The sequence below is a fragment of the Coregonus lavaretus genome (genome assembly GCF_964263955.1).
Source record: "Coregonus lavaretus genome assembly, chromosome: 18".
NCBI lineage: Eukaryota > Metazoa > Chordata > Actinopteri > Salmoniformes > Salmonidae > Coregonus > Coregonus lavaretus.
In genome coordinates this window covers 34,997,478-35,018,515 of record NC_140005.1, presented here as the reverse complement: position 1 = coordinate 35,018,515, position 21,038 = coordinate 34,997,478, and the positions used below count along the sequence as shown (strand labels likewise).

General features: G+C 43.1%; 1 protein-coding gene across 3 annotated transcripts in view; it reads left to right on the top strand.

Annotated features, from left to right (window-relative positions):
* Window positions 1-2,266: 2,266 nt before the first annotated feature.
* The window catches only part of LOC311145995 (bromodomain adjacent to zinc finger domain protein 1A-like), a 109,292-nt gene continuing 90,520 nt past the window's right edge, over window positions 2,267-21,038 (top strand). For 2 of the 3 annotated variants that reach the window (XM_084182423.1, XM_084182421.1), the window contains exons 1-8: window positions 2,267-2,384; window positions 2,664-2,846; window positions 4,566-4,844; window positions 15,366-15,515; window positions 15,724-15,822; window positions 16,013-16,100; window positions 16,280-16,414; window positions 16,699-16,774. In XM_084182423.1, coding sequence (XP_084038549.1) covers window positions 2,734-2,846; window positions 4,566-4,844; window positions 15,366-15,515; window positions 15,724-15,822; window positions 16,013-16,100; window positions 16,280-16,414; window positions 16,699-16,774 — 940 coding nt within the window. In that variant the 5' untranslated portion in view covers window positions 2,267-2,384; window positions 2,664-2,733. The remainder of the gene's footprint in view (window positions 2,385-2,663; window positions 2,847-4,565; window positions 4,845-15,365; window positions 15,516-15,723; window positions 15,823-16,012; window positions 16,101-16,279; window positions 16,415-16,698; window positions 16,775-21,038) is intronic. The other variant, XM_084182422.1, reaches the window with a different exon arrangement.

Below are 21,038 nucleotides of genomic sequence, written 5' to 3'. Positions count from 1 at the left end.
ATGTAAAAATAACAACAACAAAAAGTGTTGAGAAAAAAAGAGCAGAAGTAAAATAAAATAACAGTAGGGAGGCTATATATACAGGGGGGTACCGGTGCAGAGTCAATGTGCGGGGGCACCGGTTAGTTGAGGTAGTTGAAGTAATATGTACATGTGGGCAGAGTTAAAGTGACTATGCATAAATAATTAACAGAGTAGCAGCAGCGTAAAAGGATGGGGTGGGGGGGCAGTGCAAATAGTCCGGGTAGCCATGATTAGCTGTTCAGGAGTCTTATGGCTTGGGGGTAGCAGCTGTTGAGAAGTCTTTTGGACCTAGACTTGGCACTCCGGTACCGCTTGCCGTGCGGTAGCAGAGAGAACAGTCTATGACTAGGGTGGCTGGAGTCTTTGACAATTTTGAGGGCTTTCCTCTGACACCGCCTGGTATAGAGGTCCTGGATGGCAGGAAGCTTGGCCCCAGTGATGTACTGGGCCGTACGCACTACCCTCTGTAGTGGCCAAGCAGTTGCCATACCAGGCGGTGATGCAACCAGTCAGGATGCACTCGATGGTGCAGCTGTAGAATTTTTTGAGGATCTGAGGACCCATGCCAAATCTTTTCAGTCTCCTGAGGGGGAATAGGCTTTGTCGTGCCCTCTTCACGACTGTCTTGGTGTGTTTGGACCATGATAGTTTGTTGGTGATGTGGACACCAAGGAACTTGAAGCTCTCAACCTGTTCCACTACAGCCCCGTCGATGAGAATGGGGGCGTGCTCAGTCCTCTTTTTTTTCCTGTAGTCCACAATCATCTCCTTTGTCTTGGTCACGTTGAGGGAGAGGTTGTTGTCCTGGCACCACACGGCCAGGTCTCTGACCTCCTCCCTATAGGCTGTCTCATCGTTGTCGGTGATCAGGCCTACCATTGTTGTGTTGTCGGCAAACTTAATGATGGTGTTGGAGTCGTGCCTGGCCATGCAGTCATGGCTCACTTGAACAAGAAGGTGGCGCAGCGGTCCTTCTTGTGGATGAAGTCATGCTGGATTGACAGCATGGCCAATCTATAATGTCAGTTTCATTGTGGACTTTTCCTGAAATGAGTTGATGGCCTATCAGGGGCTATAGGCTATAGCTCAGCAAACCATGGCAAAGTTGAATTGCAATTATAAACCCAGATTTTAGTCAGTAGCCTATGCCTATTGAAATAATAAGTCAATCTCGCAAATTGGCCATTTATAACGGTTTGTAGTCTTACATCTGGCACATAATAATGGCACAGCTCATTTTTAGAATTTCGTCCAAGTGTTTCTTTCAGATTTCGAGATCCTCTGTCCAACTGTCATCACTCAAATTACACCGATATTCCTTAATAATTTGCTCGATAACGTTATGGAAAAAGGGTTTTCAGGCCTTTTGTGCAGGATTTGAAAGGTCATTGGGCTATACATTTCAGCTAGACCCGGCAACCCTGGGTGAGACACATGGGCTATTAACAGCTTAATACACAACATACACTTAGTATTACTTTCTTAGCTACAGTATACATATCTCCTCGGCATATTACATAATTTATGCAGCAGCATGCAATTAAGAATTTTGGACTCACAGTTGTTGTGCTCACTTGAACAAGAAGGTGGCGCAGCGGTCCTTCTTGTGGATAAAGTCATGCTGGATTGACAGCATGGCCAATCTATTATACATTTTCTAGCCCTTGTTGGCCTCCACAATCCCCCGACCTCAACCCAACTGAGATGGTTTGGGATGAGTCGGATGGCAGAGTGACAGAAAAGCAGCCAACAAGTGCTCAGCATATGTGGGAACTCCTTCAAGACTGTTGGAAAAGTATTCCAGTTGAAGCTGGTTGAGAGAATGCCAAAAGTGTACAAAGCTGTCATCAAGACAAAGGGTGGCTATTTGAAGAATCTCAAATATAAAATAAATGTTGATTTGTTTAACACTTCTTTGGTTACTACATGATTCCACATGTGTTATTTCATAGTTTTGATGTCTTCACTATTATTCTACAATGTAAAAAATAGTAAAAAGAAAGAAAAACCCTTGAATGAGTAGATGTGTCCAAACTTTTGACTGGTAGTGTATATGTTGATGTTCTATGTTTTATTATTCACTTGTATGATGCTCTGGTTCAGTAGTACAAAATCCCATATGACTTATCCACTCCTTTGATGTTCAGGGAACATAAACATGATTGGTGGTGATGATGCGAGTGGCGGGACAAACAACCAATAAAAGAGTCTTCACTAAACCCTTCCTCATCCGTGAACAACTAGAGCGGTTGAAAGTTGTCGTCAACACGCAGTCGGTCCGCCGGAGAAGTGGGGCTGTCGGCGGACTTTTTGTATTTTTCTCCCGCGTATAATCGTTTCAACGTTACACAACCGAACCGGTAAACCTCTCTTGGATTCTTCATCTAGTATGAAAAATTGTTATAAGGTGGTTTGAACATCGATAATATCAGAAATAGATTGTCAGTCATTGAACACATTTTAATGTGGTTGGTTGGAATAACTTCACTTTTGTTTGTGTGACCGACTGGGAAGCATGTGTCATTAACAAAGGCTGGATTTCCTCTTAAATTCTCGTCAATTTTTACAATATTCGGATCATTGCCCTTTGTTTCAGTTTATTGGCGATGGATACTGATACAACTTTTATTTAATTACAGGGTTTCTGGCTTTCTTTTCCCTTCATTTTTTTGAAAGTCAGAGGACAGATCAGATCGAAGATTAAGAAAGATGCCGCTTCTCCACAGAAAGCCTTTCGTCAGACAGACGCCCCCAGCGGACCTAGAACCAGATGAAGAAGTGTTCCTTTGCAAAGTCACGCATGAAATCTTCAGGACTTATGAGTAAGTTAAGTTCAAACGGACGAATTAATTACAATTTCAGAATCATATAAAATGACCATCAAAAATTGTCTCAACTCGAGTGAGGAAAGTTCAACCAAAGTGACAGCAAACGTTAGGTAGCTAGCTAAAATCCATTGCAATGTTGGAAGAGGGACTAAGTACTTTTTATAAACTAGTTTGCAAATAATCAATGTATTGTCTGACTGGCACCTACTTAGCTAGCTATCAGATTAAATTAGTTAGAACCGCAGTTTATATTCAGTTGTCATTATTGTTTGGCAGGTGTAGCTAGCTAACTACATCATTGCTAACTAGCTAGCCAAGCGGCTACTATTGTTGAAGCGAGTTGCTACCACTACCAGCCGAGCTAACCAAGTATTTAGTTGGGCCTGCTAGCCAGCTGGAAGCTAACGTTGCAAAATATTTAACTTGAGTCGACTTTAATTTGAGTTAAGGTTGTTATTATTGCCACAATGTATTGTCATATCTGTCGAATAACAGGTTGGTGTAGTTAACCAGTCTTGTTCAAAGTTATGGGACGGTTCTTTGCTCACACAATTTTACATTTCCGAAGCCGAAGGATGAGAGCGTAGATCAGCTCCTCGCAACTTTTCTTTCCCAGTTCGCGTGAGAAACGTGGTCTGGGCTATTGTATTGTTGTGTGATTGTTTATTGTAGCTAGCTAAGTAGGAATCAAAATGCTAACTGTTATGTAGTTGATTGTGAATATTTGTTTTGCAAATTGTTACCCATAGACACTTTTTTTTTTTTTTTGGATTTACCAATGAATTACATACTCTGACAAAAAAAGTAAACAATGGCATCCTGATCCATATATTCCAGACAAACCAGAAGTTGGCCATGGCATGATTTTATTGCAAATTTAGTACAGTGACAGACATCTTAGTTTTATTATTTAAAAACTATTTAGAATATTGTTTTTGTTTAAAGTATTTTTGAGGTATGATGTCTTTGGAATTGTATTTACTCATGTGACAGATTTACCAGATACTTTATATTTAAGTCATTTAGATGCTCTTACAAATTGGTGCATTCAACTTAGGATAGCCAGTGGGACAACCACCCTTTATTTTATCTTTTTAATGTGGGAGGGGGGGGGGTGTAGAAGGATTACTGTTATACTATTCCAGGTATTCCTTAGAGGTAGGGTTTCAAGTGTCTCCGGAAGGTGGTCAGTGACTCCGCTGTCCTGGCGTCGTGGGGGAGCTTGTTCCACTTGTTCCACCATTGCTGCCCACACAATCACTGGAGGACTTTGAGGTTTTTCAAAATCCTGTCTATGTGCAGAGACCTTGGAAAAGCCTTTCAAAGTGTACAATATACACAGATAAGCAAGGCAGAAGTTGTATGCAACAACGTTTTCAACAGGGATCTGGGGAGCATGGGTTTTCATTGCCTCCAGTGATTGTGTGGGCAGCAATATTTTGCCTGTGTCCACCAAACTTGCAAAATTGGTCGAATAAGGCCCTGGTCGAAAGTAGTACACTAGTGGCGGCTGATGGGAGGACGGCCTCATTGTAATGGCTGGAACGGTATCAAACACATTGCATTCATGGAAACCACATGTTTGACTCCGTTCCATTTATATAATTACAACCATTACAATGAGCCTGTCTTCCTATAGCTCCTCCCACCAGCCTCCACTGTAGTACACGTTAGGGAATAAGCAATGACCTGAACCACCTTGTCTCCCCACAGTGAGTTCTTTGAGAGGACTATCCTGTGCAACAGCCTGGTGTGGAGCTGTGCGGTGACAGGAAAGCCTGGCCTGACCTACCTGGAAGCCCTGGAGAGTGAGAAGAGGGGCCGTCGGAGCCTGCAGAGCTTCCCCTCAGCCCTGGTGGTCCCCCTGCTGCACCTCACAGCCCTCACATACCGCACCCGGCTCCACGAGATCTGCGATGATGTGTATTCTTATGCCAGGGAGAGGTTCTTTCCTGGGGAGATTGTGGAAGTTGTGAACCGCTCTGGTATCAGGTAAAGTGTTGATTTATCTACAGTGGGGAGAACAAGTATTTGATACACTGCCGATTTTGCAGGTTTTCCTACTTACAAAGCATGTAGAGGTCTGTAATTTTTATCGTAGGTACACTTCAACTGTGAGAGACAGAATCTAAAACAAAAATCCAGAAAATCACATTGTATGATTTAAGTAATTCACTTGCATTTTATTGCATGACATAAGTATTTGATACATCAGAAAAGCAGAACTTAATATTTGGTACAGAAACCTTTGTTTGCAATTACAGAGATCATACGTTTCCTGTAGGTCTTGACCAGGTTTGCGCACACTGCAGCAGGGATTTTGGCCCACTCCTCCATACAGACCTTCTCCAGATCCTTCAGGTTTCGGGGCTGTCGCTGGGCAATACAGACTTTCAGCTCCCTCCAAATATTTTTTTATTGGGTTCAGGTCTGGAGACTGGCTAGGCCACTCCAGGACCTTGAGATGCTTCTTACGGAGCCACTCCTTAGTTGCCCTGGCTGTGTGTTTCGGGTCGTTGTCATGCTGGAAGACTCAGCCACGACCCATCTTCAATGCTCTTACTGAGGGAAGGAGGTTGTTGGCCAAGATCTCGCGATACATGGCCCCTTCCATCCTCCCCTCAATACGGTGCAGTCGTCCTGTCCCCTTTGCAGAAAAGCATCCCCAAAGAATGATGTTTCCACCTCCATGCTTCACGGTTGGGATAGTGTTCTTGGGGTTGTACTCATCCTTCTTCTTCCTCCAAACACGGCGAGTGGAGTTTAGACCAAAAAGCTCTATTTTTGTCTCATCGGACCACATGACCTTCTCCCATTCCTCCTCTGTATCATCCAGATGGTCATTGGCAAACTTCAGATGGGCCTGGACATGCGCTGGCTTGAGCAGGGGGACCTTGCGTGCGCGGCAGGATTTTAATCCATGATGGCGTAGTGTGTTACTAATGGTTTTCTTTGAGACTTTGATCCCAGCTCTCTTCAGGTCATTGACCAGGTCCTGCCGTGTAGTTCTGGGCTGATCCCTCACCTTCCTCATGATCATTGATGCCCCACAAGGTGAGATCTTGTATGGAGCCCCAGACCGAGGGTGATTGACCGTCATCTTGAACTTCTTCCATTTTCTAATAATTGCGCCAACAGTTGTTGCCTTCTCACCAAGCTGCTTGCCTATTGTCCTGTAGCCCATCCCAGCCTTGTGCAGGTCTACAATTTTAACCCTGATGTCCTTACACAGCGCTCTGGTCTTGGCCATTGTGGAGAGGTTGGAGTCTGTTTGATTGAGTGTGTGGACAGGTGTCTTTTATACAGGTAACGAGTTCAAACAGGTGCAGTTAATACAGGTAATGAGTGGAGAACAGGAGGGCTTCTTAAAGAAACTAAGGGGTCTGTGAGAGCCGGTATTCTTACTGGTTGGTGGTAGGTGATCAAATACTTATGTCATGCAAATTAATTACTTAAAAATCTCAAAATGTGATTTTCTGGATTTTTGTTTTAGGTTCCGTCTCTCACAGTTGAAGTGTACCTATGATAAAAATTACAGACCTCTACATGCTTTGTAAGTAGGAAAACCTGCAAAATCGGCAGTGTATCATACTTGTTCTCCCCACTGTATATGACCTCACCCAGCATCATCAGCTTTACTTTACTCTGGGTGTTCTCAGGCTCACCGGTGTCAGATAAAGTGATGATTTTTATCCGTATGATGACCTCATCAGTTGATGACCTCGTCATCAGTTTTACTTTATTTTATACATATGACCTCATTCACTTTTCACCAGAAGTCTGTCATTTGGTTTTATATCATCTTCCTGAAAGACTACAATGCCTTTTTACGGTCTTTCCTTATGAGCCAGTGATGGTTCCCCTATTTAACCAAAGGCGTGTTCATTAAATGTTTTATGTTCACTAGCATTACCTCGGTGACAGTAGATCCCAGCTTTTTGACAGTGGAATCATGTGGTCTGTAGTAAACCGATACATTGTTTTGTCAACATGGTTGAGTAGGCCATGATCTGTTGGGAGAGGGGCAACAGAGGAGAACTGATGCCTGGGTGTGGTCCAAAGCCTGCATGACTCCTGTCTCCCTCACTCATATCTGCCAGCTTTGTCTGTGAACAATACCCACAGGTCATGCTTATTTAGCAACAGAGTCCCAAAACGCTAACCATTATCCCTCGCACCACCAGTCTTTAATCTTTTGGCTGTTAGGGTATAGAATCCACTAGGCATGTGGATTAAATCACTAAAGGGCCCTCTTCTGTATTCTGAGAGGAGATCAGTCAGCCGTCATGAGCTGACCTTGCTATTTGGCGATAAAACAACAGTAATGAGTGGGTTGGAGCTAAGGCGGGCTCTGTGGTTGGCTAAGCCAGCACAAGGCGTTTTCCCAGACATCACTGCTTGGTGGTAGGCAGCAGAGAAAGGCAGCCAGCCAGACAAGAAGCAACATGGACCCACAGCAGGGGAGGCGGGAGGGAGAAGGCGCAGGGGAAGCAGGCGCATGCAGAGAATTGCCATGTGGCTTCTAGCTGGGCTGGGCTCTGAGGGATTTACTCAGCCAACATGCTCTTGTCACAGTTTCTGACTTGATTGCTTAGCCTGATGTGCTTAAGTTAAAGGCCTGTAAGCAGGTTGTGTTTCTGGCCTAGATTTGGGTTAGGCCAGTGGGTTAGGTATTAGTGAGGGCATGTATCAAGTTAGAAATACACTATTGTTAAAGTTCGGGCATCTACCAACGACTATTCTTTCAATTCTAATACCATGATTATTGTTACATGTACAGTTACAGTACAGTACAGTTTTTTTTTTTAGAGCCGACCGATAAATTGGCTGACCGATTTTTATTTATTTATAAAAAAAAAAAATTGTATCGGCCGATATTAGCCTAACACAGAAATATTTGTATCAGTCTTTATTCCACCGATAAAGCACCAATATTTTATACATAGAATGAACAAATACGTGTGCTCATTTGTCATTTTTAGGAATGTTCAATTTTTGCCTGAAGAAGGCGCTCTACGAGCTGCTCATTTCAACATATACATATATACATATACGTCATTTAGCAGACGCTCTTATCCAGAGCGACTTACATGAGCAATTAGGGTTAAGTGCCTTGCTCAAGGGCACATCGGCAGATTTTTCACCTAGTCGGCTCGGGGATTAGAACCAGCGACCTTTCGATAACTGGCACAACGCTCTTAACCACTAAGCTACCTGCCGCCCCATCATTCATTCCGTAAGTCACGACGTGAGAGTCAGAGTGGGCATAGTGGTTTGACGGTGAGCAGCTTGCCAGCTACAGCGTATTTGAATAAGTAAATAATCAAAAGTACACTTCACCATGCAAGCAGCCCTGTCCTCATCACATGCTCACTTGGTTAACGCTAGCTGGCTAGCTAACCAGCAATGTGGTTAGGCTCTATTTAGCCAGCAAGGTAGTTAGCCTAGCTAGCAAGCGATCTGTGCTACTTATGTGCAACCCTGGACTGGCGCCAAAGTCCAACACTGACTCATCCTTCATACAAAAATAACACTGTTCCTGTATGGGCCTGTTTATGTTAGTGGGCTTATTTAGTTAGTTGGCGCAGATCTATCATTCAGGCCATGTGCTATATTCATGATGAGAAGATTGTTAAATAGCTAAATTAGAACGTGTGACCAGTGCGGCAAGAATTTTCCTGCATTAACGTTTTCAGTCATCAGCGCATGCCATTTGCAGTTGAAATGTATAGCCAATACATTTTGAATTGTGTAAGTGTAATTTACATTATGGTTTAAGTAAGAAAACATTTTCATAATGAACAACTAGCGTGTGCTTGTCATAACAACAGACAGTACATTGTGATTACAAGTCAGAGATGGAGAAAAGAGGAGATGGGAATCTCCTTGGGCAATGAATGGAGGACCGTATAAAGCCTCACAGCAGACTGTCGACCAATCATGTTCATGTTGTCATGCAGCGTCAAGCGGTTGCTAAGGTAAATGTCATGCAATCCCTTCTCAAAGTCATGGTATGAGTCGAGAAACCTGCCCATTTTCCTCTGTCACGATTCCAAAGCTATACAATATTAGAACAAGTTAATTATCTCACATTTCTGAAAATATCTGTAATGTTGTACTTGTTGACGAAATTCATGGTAATGTTGGGTTTTTGAGCTAGCGCCCAATTGACGCCCATACACTCCTTGAAGAAGAGCTCTCCTTGTCCGATTCGCACAGAATGCACTGCACGGTCCATTGACGATGCATGGGAAACGTGCACAATGAGTGTTAGTACGATTCCAATGAAGTTTCCCATCTCCACAAAAGTATCTCTGAACAACCTCTCCTTGCGAGGTTGCCATGGTGTTTCTTTACATGACCTTTGACTGTTGTAAAGCACTGTAGTGAATCTAATTTAATTGACTTTTGTCTGAAATGTGCTATAGAAATAAGGCTTGATTTGAAAGTGGTGACATTATGAACTGCATGTTACAGGATTTCGCTGCATAGTTTGATCTTGTGAAAAGTGCAATTTCAGATTTACTTTGAGAAAGTTCAATTCATTCAGCCCTTGTTTAGTACAAACACTTCTGCATTCTTATCCACTGCCATGGCTAGATGGCCAAATCTTTAAGTTGGACCTAAAGGTAAACCTAACAAGTGTTTTGTATTTACTTTCATATTTATAGAGGGTGTAGTTGTTTTTAGGTGGTTATGTAAACTACATATACCGTTCTTAAATAATAATTGTAATATTTAGTTAAGAAATCATCATTTAGAGTGTCTGTTTAATTCTTTGGAACAAAATTTGTTGTGAAAAAGTATTAATCATTCCACCTCTAAAAAAGAAAAAAAAAAACATACTGTGCATTCGGAAATTATTCAGACCCCTTCGCTTTTTCCACATTTTGTTACATTACAGCCTTATTCTAAAATTGATTCAATGTTTTCCCCATCAATCTACACACAATACCCAATAATGACAAAGTGAAAACAGGTTTTTTAGAAATGTTTGCAAAAAACAAATACCTTATTTACATAAGTATTCAGACCCTTTGCTATGAGACTCGAAATTGAGCTCCGGTGCATCCTGTTTCCATTGATCATCCTTGATGTTTCTACAACTTGATTGGAGTCCACCTGTGGTAAATTCAATTGATTGGTTATGATTTGGAAAGGCACATACCTGTCTATATAAGGTCCCACAGTTGACAGTGCATGTCAGAGCGAAAACCAAGCCATGAGGTCAAAGGAATTGTCCGTGGAGCGCCGAGACAGGATTGTGTCGAGGCACAGATCTGGGAAAGGGTACCAAAAATGTTTTGCAGCATTGGAACCACCGTGTTCTTGGGGACCTTCAATCTTCTTCCATTTAAGAATGAGGAAGACCACTAAGACTCTTCCTAGAGCTGGCCGCCTGGCCAAACTGCGCAATCGGGCGAGAATTGCCTTGGTCAGGGAGGTGACCAAGAACCCGATGGTCACTCTGACAGAGCTCCAGATTTCCTCTGTGGAGATGGTTGTCCTTCTGGAAGGTTCTCCGATCTCTGCAGTACTCTACCCATCAGGCCTTTATGGGAGAGTGGCCAGACAGAAGCCACTCCTCAATAAAAGGCACTTGACATCCTGCTTGGAGTTTGCCAAAAGGCACCTAAAGGACTCTCAGACCATGAGAAACAAGATTCTCTGGTCTGATGAAACCAAGATTGAACTCTTTGGCCTGAATGCCAAGCATCACATCTGGAGGAAACCTGGCACCATCCCTACGGTGAAGCATGATGGTGGCAGCATCATGCTGTGGGGATGTTTTTCAGTGGCAGGGACTGGGAGACTAGTCAGAATTGAGGGAAAGATGAACGAAGCAGAGTACAGAGATCCTTGATGAAAACCTGCTCCAGAACGCTCAGGACCTCAGACTTGGGCGACGGTTCAACTTCCAACAGGATAACGACCCTAAGCACACAGCCAAGACATCGCAGGAGTGGCTTAAGGACAAGTCTCTGAATGTCCTTGAGTGGCCCATCCAGAGCCTGGACTTGAACCCAATCGAACATCTCTGGAGAGACCTGAAAATAGCTGTGCAGCGATGCTCCCCATCCAACCTAACAGAGCTTGAGAAGAATGGGAGAATCTCTCCAAATACAGGTGTGCCAAGCTTGTTGTGTCATTCCCAAGAATACTCTAAGCTGTAATCGCTGCTAAAGGTGCTTCAACAAAGTACTGAGTAAAGGGTTTGAATACTTATGGGTCAATGACGTGACGTGCATATTTTGGTTTCTGAATGAAATATTTTCAAAAATCGACAACCAATTTTATACACATTTCATGTTATGTAACTATGCCCTTTTTTATTGAGGCCTAAAAGAGTTAATGGTTAAATGTGGGAGAGAACACTTTTGGTGCTCTAAAGTTTTATAAAAAGTCAGACTGTCCGAAGACAAATGCTATATATATATATATATATATATATATATTAATTAAACATCTCCAATCACTACAAAACTGTCAAACAATTATCCTGGCATGATTTTATTCCGGTTACACCATGTGACTAAACGGTGGTACTGAATGATGTCAATCTGTTTCTTTGTATTAAGTTATCTATACTATGTATTTGTGTGTACAAAAAAATTTCTCCTTTTTAAGTGAAAACACATGTTTTTGTAGGGTAAGGGTGTTTTTATGTCAGTTTGTTTTGAGGTAGTGTACATGAAGCGGCTAATACTGAAAATACGTTTACGTATATAGATAGGATAGTTATCTTAATTGAGGGTCAATTTGCAAACGCCTTTATCGTCAGGACACAGATTACTGCTGACTCAGTTGCAAATTTGCCACAGAAATCCAGGGGTTCTACTTTGGGGGGAGTAGACAGCCGGCTACGATCCATACAAGTGTTGTGTACACATCAGAGGGAAGCCAGTCCTACGCCACAATATCTGACTTCATTAGATACAGTGGGGAGAACAAGTATTTGATACACTGCCGATTTTGCAGGTTTTCCTACTTACAAAGCATGTATAGGTCTAATTTTTATCCTAGGTACACTTCAACGGTGAGAGACGGAATCTACAACAAAAATCCAGAAAATCACATTGTATGATTTTTAAGTAATTAGCATTTTATTGCATGACATAAGTATTTGATCACCTACCAACCAGTGAGAATTCCGGCTCTCACAGACCTCTTAGTTTTTCTTTAAGAAGCCCTCCTGTTCTCCACTCATTACCTGTATTAACTGCACCTGTTTGAACTCGTTACCTGTATAAAAGACACCTGTCCACACACTCAATCAAACAGACTCCAACCTCTCCACAATGGCCAAGACCAGAGCGCTGTGTAAGGACATCAGGGATAAAATTGTAGACCTGCACAAGGCTGGGATGGGCTACAGGACAATAGGCAAGCAGCTTGGTGAGAAGGCAACAACTGTTGCCGCAATTATTAGAAAATGGAAGAAGTTCAAGATGACGGTCAATCACCCTCGGTCTGGGGCTCCATGCAAGATCTCACCTCGTGGGGCATCAATGATCATGAGGAAGGTGAGGGATCAGCCCAGAACTACAGGGCAGGACCTGGTCAATGACCTGAAGAGAACTGGGACCATAGTCTCAAAGAAAACCATTAGTAACACATTACGCCGTCATGGATTAAAATCCTGCAGCGCACGCAAGGTCCCCCTGCTCAAGCCAGCGCATGTCCAGGCCCGTCTGAAGTTTGCCAATGACCATCTGGATGATGCAGTGGAGGAATGGGAGAAGGTCATGTGGTCTGATGAGACAAAAATAGAGCTTTTTGGTCTAAACTCCACTCGCCGTGTTTGGAGGAAGAAGGATGAGTACAACCCCCAAGAACACCATCCCAACCGTGAAGCATGGAGGTGGAAACATCATTCTTTGGGGATGCTTTTCTGCAAAGGGGACAGGACGACTGCACCGTATTGAGGGGAGGATGGATGGGGCTATGTATCGCGAGATCTTGGCCAACAACCTCCTTCCCTCAGTAAGAGCATTGAAGATGTGTCGTGGCTGGGTCTTCCAGCATGACAACGACCCGAAACACAAAGCCAGGGCAACTAAGGAGTGGCTCAGTAAGAAGCATCTCAAGGTCCTGGAGTGGCCTAGCCAGTCTCCAGACCTGAACCCAATAGAAAATCTTTGGAGGGAGCTGAAAGTCCGTATTGCCCAGCGACAGCCCCGAAACCTGAAGGATCTGGAGAAGGTCTGTATGGGAGGAGTGGGCCAAAATCCCTGCTGCAGTGTGTGCAAACCTGGTCAAGACCTACAGGAAACGTATGATCTCTGTAATTGCAAACACAGGTTTCTGTACCAAATAATAAGTTCTGCTTTTCTGATGTATCAAATACTTATGTCATGCAATAAAATGCAAATTAATTACTTAAAAATCATACAATGTGATTTTCTGGATTTTTGTTGTAAATTCCGTCTCTCACAGTTGAAGTGTACCTATGATCAAAATTACAGACCTCTACATGCTTTGTAAGTAGGAAAACCTGCAAAATCGGCAGTGTATCAAATACTTGTTCTCCCTACTGTATGATGAGAGAGCAGTATGGGCTCACTTGGAGCCTGTCCTAAGATGTCAAGAACAAGAATCCACAAATCATGACACTCCACATGATGAGCGACGGTCCTGGCACCCAATAAAGAAACAAGAAGAACATGTACATACTCTGCCGTATATTTACGCGTTCAAATAAATCACCTGGAACTTTTCTGAAAAGGCCCACGGGAAGGGAGCACCAGATGGCGTGGGTGGGGCTGTGGAAAGTTGTGCAGACAAACACATTCAACGGGGGGATGATGTGAAGACTCACAAGGAGCGCTTCGAACTACTCGAAGAGTGGATTGAGCATCAAGTTCTTTTGGATTACAGATGGCACTAAGTACGATGAAGCGGTGCCAAACAACCTCGCTGGAGTAAAACAAACCATGAAATTGCACCAGGTCACCTCCCACAGTGGCAGGGAAAATAAGTGTCTTGCTTCTGCAGCAGACCAAACATCTGCAACACCTGTTTCAGTGCTGTGGAAGTGAACGTCAATGAAGAACCCCATCACTGAGGAAGAGCAAGATGAAGCTGCAGCTGTGGCCAAGTCAACACTTGCTGAAAGTCTAGGCAGTTTGGTCATTGTCAGCTACGAAGACTGCCCCTTTGTAGGCCAGGGGCTGACGGTGATTGGGAAGAAAGTGCAGGTTACTTATATGCAGCAGCATGGAGTGTGGAATGTTTTTGTCTGGCCCTCTGTGCCAGACATGACCTATTATACTATGAAGGAGATGTGAAGTCAATGATCAATGAGGCCGAGACCTTCAGTTCAAGAGCATCTAGGCAGTCCGATACAGACTGGCCTGCTTTCTGGTCACACTAGTGAAACGACATCAAACACACCGTTTTAAGAACTTTTATTGTCCTTTAATGAGTTTGTTACAACTTTTGCTACAAAGTGATAATTTCTTTGTCTTAATGTTTGAATCTCATGAATTTAAACGTTTTATTTTAATCTTGCAATGTTCTGAATCCTGTTTTTAGAAGTTCATGATCAAATGTTTCAGCGTAATAATTTGAGTCCCATTATTTTGTATTTTATTAAGCATTAAAGGCATCGTTGTTGACTAAGAAACCATGTTTACTCTTAATGTGTGTTTTGAGTTATCTGCCTAAAATGACACCATAACAAAATAGTTATGCTGTGCGACCAGCAATTATAATTTGTTACAACCAGTGTGTTTTTTTTTTTTTTTTTTTTTTTAATGTAAAACAATTAAATTATGTTATTGTCTCATGCAGCGAGAAGCTCAGTCTATAAGAGAAAAGCAATTATGTAATCTGGCTTCCATTTATTTAACAGAAGTTGTAGTTGACAGTCATTCAAAATGAGGGGTCGTCCAGTGAAAAAACAAAGATTTATTATACTGGAACTTAACTTCTTTAATGTTGAATATTTTAGACCGTGTGTGTGTGTGTGTGTGTGTGTGTGTGTATTAATATTTTACTCTTTGCTTGAAGTAATGGTCCGAAAACATTTGTTTTATTCATGGTTCGACCGAATGACTTTTTTTTTAGGTCAATTTAACAATCGCATAAATACTTATCAACAATTTTTTTGCGACAAACCCTGACCGTGCATAGGTAACACTCAAGGGAACATATAAAGTGTTTAAAATGTAATCGTTTTCCCATTTCTAATTTTTTCCTTTTTTAAAACCTTGTACGTCATTGACCCTTTATGTAAATGTTATATTTCAGTGTTCTATTTTGAATAAATGTGCTTTGTCGTTATGGGGTATTGCGTGTAGATTGAGGAGAAAACGCTATTTAATCTATTTTCGAATAAGGCTGCAACATAACAGTGGAAAAAGTAAAGGGGTCTGAATACTTTCCGAATGCACTGTAAATCGGTAATCGGTGACTTTTGCCTCCCTAAAACCAGTATCGGACCCAAACATCCCATATTGGTTCGGCTCTAGTGTTTTTCATTCAGTTAAGTGTTTGGGATCTTTCCTACAGGCAGCCGTGTGAAATCCTGGATGTACAGTCTCCCCACCATTCCAACGGGCCGGTCAACGGGCACGCCAAACTTCAGATGGACGGGGACTCCATAGTCATCAGTGACAGTGACGAGGACACCTCCAAAACCCCCAAATCAAAGGCCAATGGGTCAGTCCGTAAGATATGCAATTCAAGGTTGCATCTGAAATGTCACCCTATTCCCTATATAGTGCACTACTTTTGACCAGAGACCCACGACCCTGGTCAAAAGTAGTGCACTATGTAGGGACTAGGGTGCCATTGCGAATGCACACAGTCTTTATCCATGTTGGCTTTGATTAAAAACCTTTTGGCTCTTCTCCCCTTATGTCTAAAGGAAGAAGAAGAAATCTGTCAACCCATCTGTGTTTAAGTACAAAGTGCGGCCCATCAAGGAAGGCAGTGAACCCATATTCACCAAGGCTGGTCAGATGAGGTGAGTCGTGAGACTAACCTACGTCCACTGACTGACCGACCATGTACAGTTACTATTGTGGTACATTTCACAATACATTTGCCTTCCTGCTAAGCAGTTTTATATTGTTATTCGACAGTTAATCCCCTCTGACTTTTTAAATATAACAACCTAAGCGTTATAACATCTCTCTTTCTGGCACTTATTTTAGCCGTAAGAAGAACACGTTTTCACGGGACAGATTAAAGCTGCTGCTCAAACAGCACTGTGAACCACAGAATGGAGTCATCATGCTCAAGGTATTATGATTTAACGCTAGAGTTTTAATGCAATGTCAGTTTGTGTGTTTCTTTTTAAGCAAAAACCCTTTAAAATGTAGAAAACAGGATTGTCTTGTGTTACGTTCATTTGAATCCAGGAACTGTCATTTTGCTCTAGTGTTGCTAACTGTTTCTTGTTTGTTGTGTTTCATGCTTAGGCATCAACTGTTGCTAAGTACAAGATGGCAGAACAGCACTTCTCCCAGTTCTTCCCTGACGAGCCCCCTGTGTTTGTCTTTAGTCCCACTCCTAAAGGGCGGGGCAAGCCCAAGAATGATTATTCTCCTGGAGAGGTGAGGATTGGCAATGTCTTCATTCCAAATGGCCCTATGAGCGGGCCTTGGTCAAAAGTTGTGCACTATATAGGGAATAGGGTGCCATTTGGGACACATCCCATATGTAGACCCTTTGTCAAGCATTCCTCAGTGAAGATATTATAACGATTGTATTACATTGTAATAATAACTTATTATTGTTGGACTTCCATCATGGTTTTGTCCAGTGGACTTGTTAGTAAAGACCTCTATGAAATGTAAAGCATCTCAAGACTCAATTGCATTTTCATAATTTTCTTTAGTTGGGGCACAACTTATTGAAAGCAGCAGAGGAGAAGCTTCGTCTGATGCAGCAGAAAGAGGAGATGATAGCTACGGGTGAGACCAGTAGTTTATAGTTGGATTCTAGTAGATAATAGTTAGCATGTACAGTTGAAGTCGGAAGTTTACGTACACCTTAGCCAAATACATTTAAACTCAGTTTTTCACAATTCCTGACATTTAATTAATCCTAGTAAAAATTCCCTGTCTTAGGTCAGTTAGGATCACCACTTTATTTTAAGAATGTGAAATGTCAGAATAATAGTAGAGAATGATTTACTTCAGCTTTTATTTCTTTCATCATATTCCCAATGGGTCAGAAGTTTACATACTCAATTAGTATTTGGTAGCGTTGCCTTTAAATTGTTTAACTTGGGTCAAACGTTTCGGGTAGCCTTCCACAAGCGTCCCACAATAAGTTGGGTGAATTTTCGCCCATTCCTCCTGACAGAGCAGGTGTAACTGAGTCAGGTTTGTAGGCCTCCTTGCTCGCACACGCTTTCTCAGTTCTGCCCACACATTTTCTATAGGATTGAGGTCAGAGCTTTGTGATGGCCACGCCAATACCTTGACTTTGTTGTCCTTAAGCCATTTTGCCACAACTTTGGAAGTATGCTTGGGGTGATTGTCCATTTGGAAGACCCATTTGCGACCAAGCTTTAACGTCCTGACTGATGTCCTGAGATGTTGCATCAATATATCCACATAATTTTCCTTTCTCATGATGACATCTATTTTGTGAAGTGCACCAGTCCCTCCTGCAGCAAAGCACCCCCACAGCATGATGCTGCCACCCCTGTGCTTCACGGTTGGGATGGTGTTATTTGGCTTGCAAGCCTTTCCCTTTTTCCTCCAAACATAACAATGGTCATTATGGCCAAATAGTTCTATTTTTGTTTCATCAGACCAGAGGACATTTCTCCAAAAAGTACGATCTTTGTCCAAATGTGCAGTTGCAAACCGTAGTCTGGCTTTTTATGGCGGTATTGGAGCAGTGGCTTCTTCCTTGCTGAGCAGCCTTTCAGGTTATGTCGCTATAGGACTCGTTTTACTGTGGATATAGATACTTTTGTACCTGTTTCCTCCAGCATCTTCACAAGGTCCTTTGCTGTTCTGGGATTGATTTGCACTTTTCGCACCAAAGTACGTTCATCTCTAGGAGACAGAACGCGTCTCCTTCCTGAGCGGTATGACGGCTACGTGGTCCCATGGTGTTTATACTTGCGTACTATTGTTTGTACAGATGAACGTTGTACCTTCAGGTGTTTGGAAATTGCTCCCAAGGATGAACCAGACTTGTGGAGGTCTACAATTTTGTTTTCTGAGGTCTTGGCTGATTTCTTTTGATTTGTCCCATGATGTCAAGCAAAGAGGCACTGAGTTTGAAGGTAGGCCTTGAAATACATCCACAGGTAAACCTCCAATTGACTCAAATGATGTCAATTAGCCTATCAGAAGCTTCTAAAGCCATGACATAATTTTCTGGAATTTTCCAAGCTGTTTAAAGGCATAGTCAACTTAGTGTATGTAAACTTCTGACCCACTGGAATTGTGATACAGTGAATTATAAGTGAAATAATCTGTCTGTAAACAATTGTTGGAAAAATCACTTGTGTCATGCACAAAGTAGATGTCCTAACCGACTTGCCAAAACTATAGTTTGTTAACAAGGAATTTGTGGAGTGGTTGAAAAACGAGTTTTAATGACTCCAACCTAAGTGTATGTAAACTTCCGACTTCAACTGTAAGTTAAAAAACTGGTGCACTGTTGTCATGTAAGTGTTAATGAGACCGTCCCAAGATATGTATGAATGATCCATAAATTTGGCTGCCATATACAGTACCAGTCAAAAGTTTGGAGACACCTACTCATTCAAGGGTGTTTCTTTTATTTTTACTATTTTCTATATTGTAGAATAATAGTGACGACGTCAACTATGAAATAACACATATAGAATAATTTAGTAACCAAAAAAAGTGTTAGCCTAAACAAATCAAAATATATACCCTTTGCCTTTATGGCAGCTTTGCACACTCTTGGCATTTTCTTAACCAGCTTCATGAGGAATGCTTTTCCCCTTGAAGGAGTTCCCACATGCTGAGCATTTGTTGGCTGCTTTTCCTTCACTCTGCAGTCCAACTCATCCCAAACCATCTCAATTGGGTTGAGGTCGGGTGATTGTGGAGGCCAGGTCATCTGATGCAGCACCCCATCACTCTCCTTCTTGGTAAAATAGCCCTTACACAGCCTGGAAGTGTATTGGGTCATTGTCCTGTTGAAAAACAAATTATAGTCCCACTAAGCGCAAACCAGATGGGATGGCATATCGCTGCAGAATGCTGTGGTAGCCATGCTGGTTATGTGTGCCTTGAATTCTAAATAAGTCACTGACCGTGTCACCAGCAAAGCACCATCACACCTCCTCCATGCTTCACGGTGGGAATCACACATGCGGAGATCATCCGTTCACCTACGCTGCGTCTCACAAAGACACGGCGGTAGGAACCAAAAATCTCCAATTTGGACTCCAGACCAAAGGACACATTTCCACCGGTCTAATGTCCATTGCTCGTTTTTCTTGGCCCAAGCAGGTCTCTTCTTCTTATTGGTGTCCTTTAGTAGTGGTTTCTTTGCAGCAATTCAACCATGAAGGCCTGATTCACGAAGTCTCCTCTGAACAGTTGATGTTGAGATGCATCTGTTACTTGAACTCTGTGAAGCATTTATTTGGGCTGCAATTTCTGAGGCTGGTAACTCTAATGAACTTATCCTCTGCAGCAGATGTTACTCTGGGTCTTCCTTTCCTGTGGTGGTCCTCATGAGAGCCAGTTTCATCATAGTGCTTGATGGTTCTATATCGTGGAGCTCCGCCCCATAGGGGAGCTCTGCTCCTATTGGTTTACCCCGCTGCCTAGGCAGCGAACATCCTGAGACAAAATTATGCACACACCTGCAGCCAATAGGAGTACAGGTGTCCCTATAAGAGGGGACGCTTCCCCTCAATCAGCCTCCCATTATTTTCAGCGACTGGACTGGACTGAAGAAGACGAAGACTCAGGACGAAGATATCGCCGTTGATTTTCCAGATCATCGACGTCGTCCGTCGGTGCGTAGTTGAGGTGCGTAGTTGAGCACACACATGAGGCGGGTATTAAAAAGGTATCAAGGCGCCGCCTTGTTTTACCTCAAAGACCTCACACTACAGACTTCTAGGAGTACTGTAGTGAGGGTCTCATAAAGCAGATTGCAGTCACAGCCAGGTAATGGAGTGATGACGCAATTGCTATTCGGGTACAGCGCTCTGTCTCAGGATAGCAGTTCAGACCCGCGCTGTGTACACGGAGGGCCGGGGTTACGAGTGCAACCAACGTATCGGCGCCCCCGTTTCTCTCAGAACGTGCTAATGTTTCCTCTCCCTTTCTTGGGGGGCCTGCCTTGGGCTGTTCCACCACTTCAGTGTTGGAGAACAGTGGCGGCGAGGGCCGTCGAGGAATACAGGTCCTTCCTACTGAATGCACCACAGCTTCGCACTCTTCCGATTTCTCAGCATTATTTTGAGTGGGGGCAAAGCTGTACCGTCTCTCTCTGGCTAGACCGGATGCTGGAGAAGGGTTATGCCATCCAATTTCATCGTCATGGAGACGGTGATGAAAACGCCCAAAAAAGTTGCCGCTCTCGTTGCAGAGATTACGGAACTTTTGGCGAAGGAGGCTGTCACAGTAGTTCCCTGAGAGCAAAGGAACAGAGGGCTATATTCACCCTACTTCCTGGTGCCCAAAAAAACGGGGGGAATGAGGCCAATATTGGATTTACGTATTTTCAACGAGCGTGGAGCCAAACTGCCCTTCCGAATGCTAACGACAAAACGTCTACTGGAGTGTTCCAGAGGGGAGACTTTTGTACGAGCATAGACCTAAAGGACGCGTACTTTCATGTGCCGGTACAGCCGCGTCACAGGAAGTTTCTGCGTTTCGCCTTTCAAGGGGTGGCGTACGAGTTCGCAAGGATGCCATTCGGGTACGCCTTGGCACCTCGCACATTTTCCAAATGTGTGGAGGCGGCAATAGAACAGTTGCGTGGTCAGGGAATAAGGCTACTAGCCTACCTAGACGACTTACTGGTTCTCGCCCCATCAGCAGAGCTGGCGATCACACACACAACACAGACAGTGATTCATCTCACGCGTCTGGGGTTCGCTGTGAATTGGAAAAAGAGCTCGGCCTGGCCCAGTCATCAGATTGTCTATCTGGAAATACAGAGACACTAACGATGAGGGCTCAAATTTTGGATCCTCGAAGGGTTGCCCTGTTGCTAGCCCTA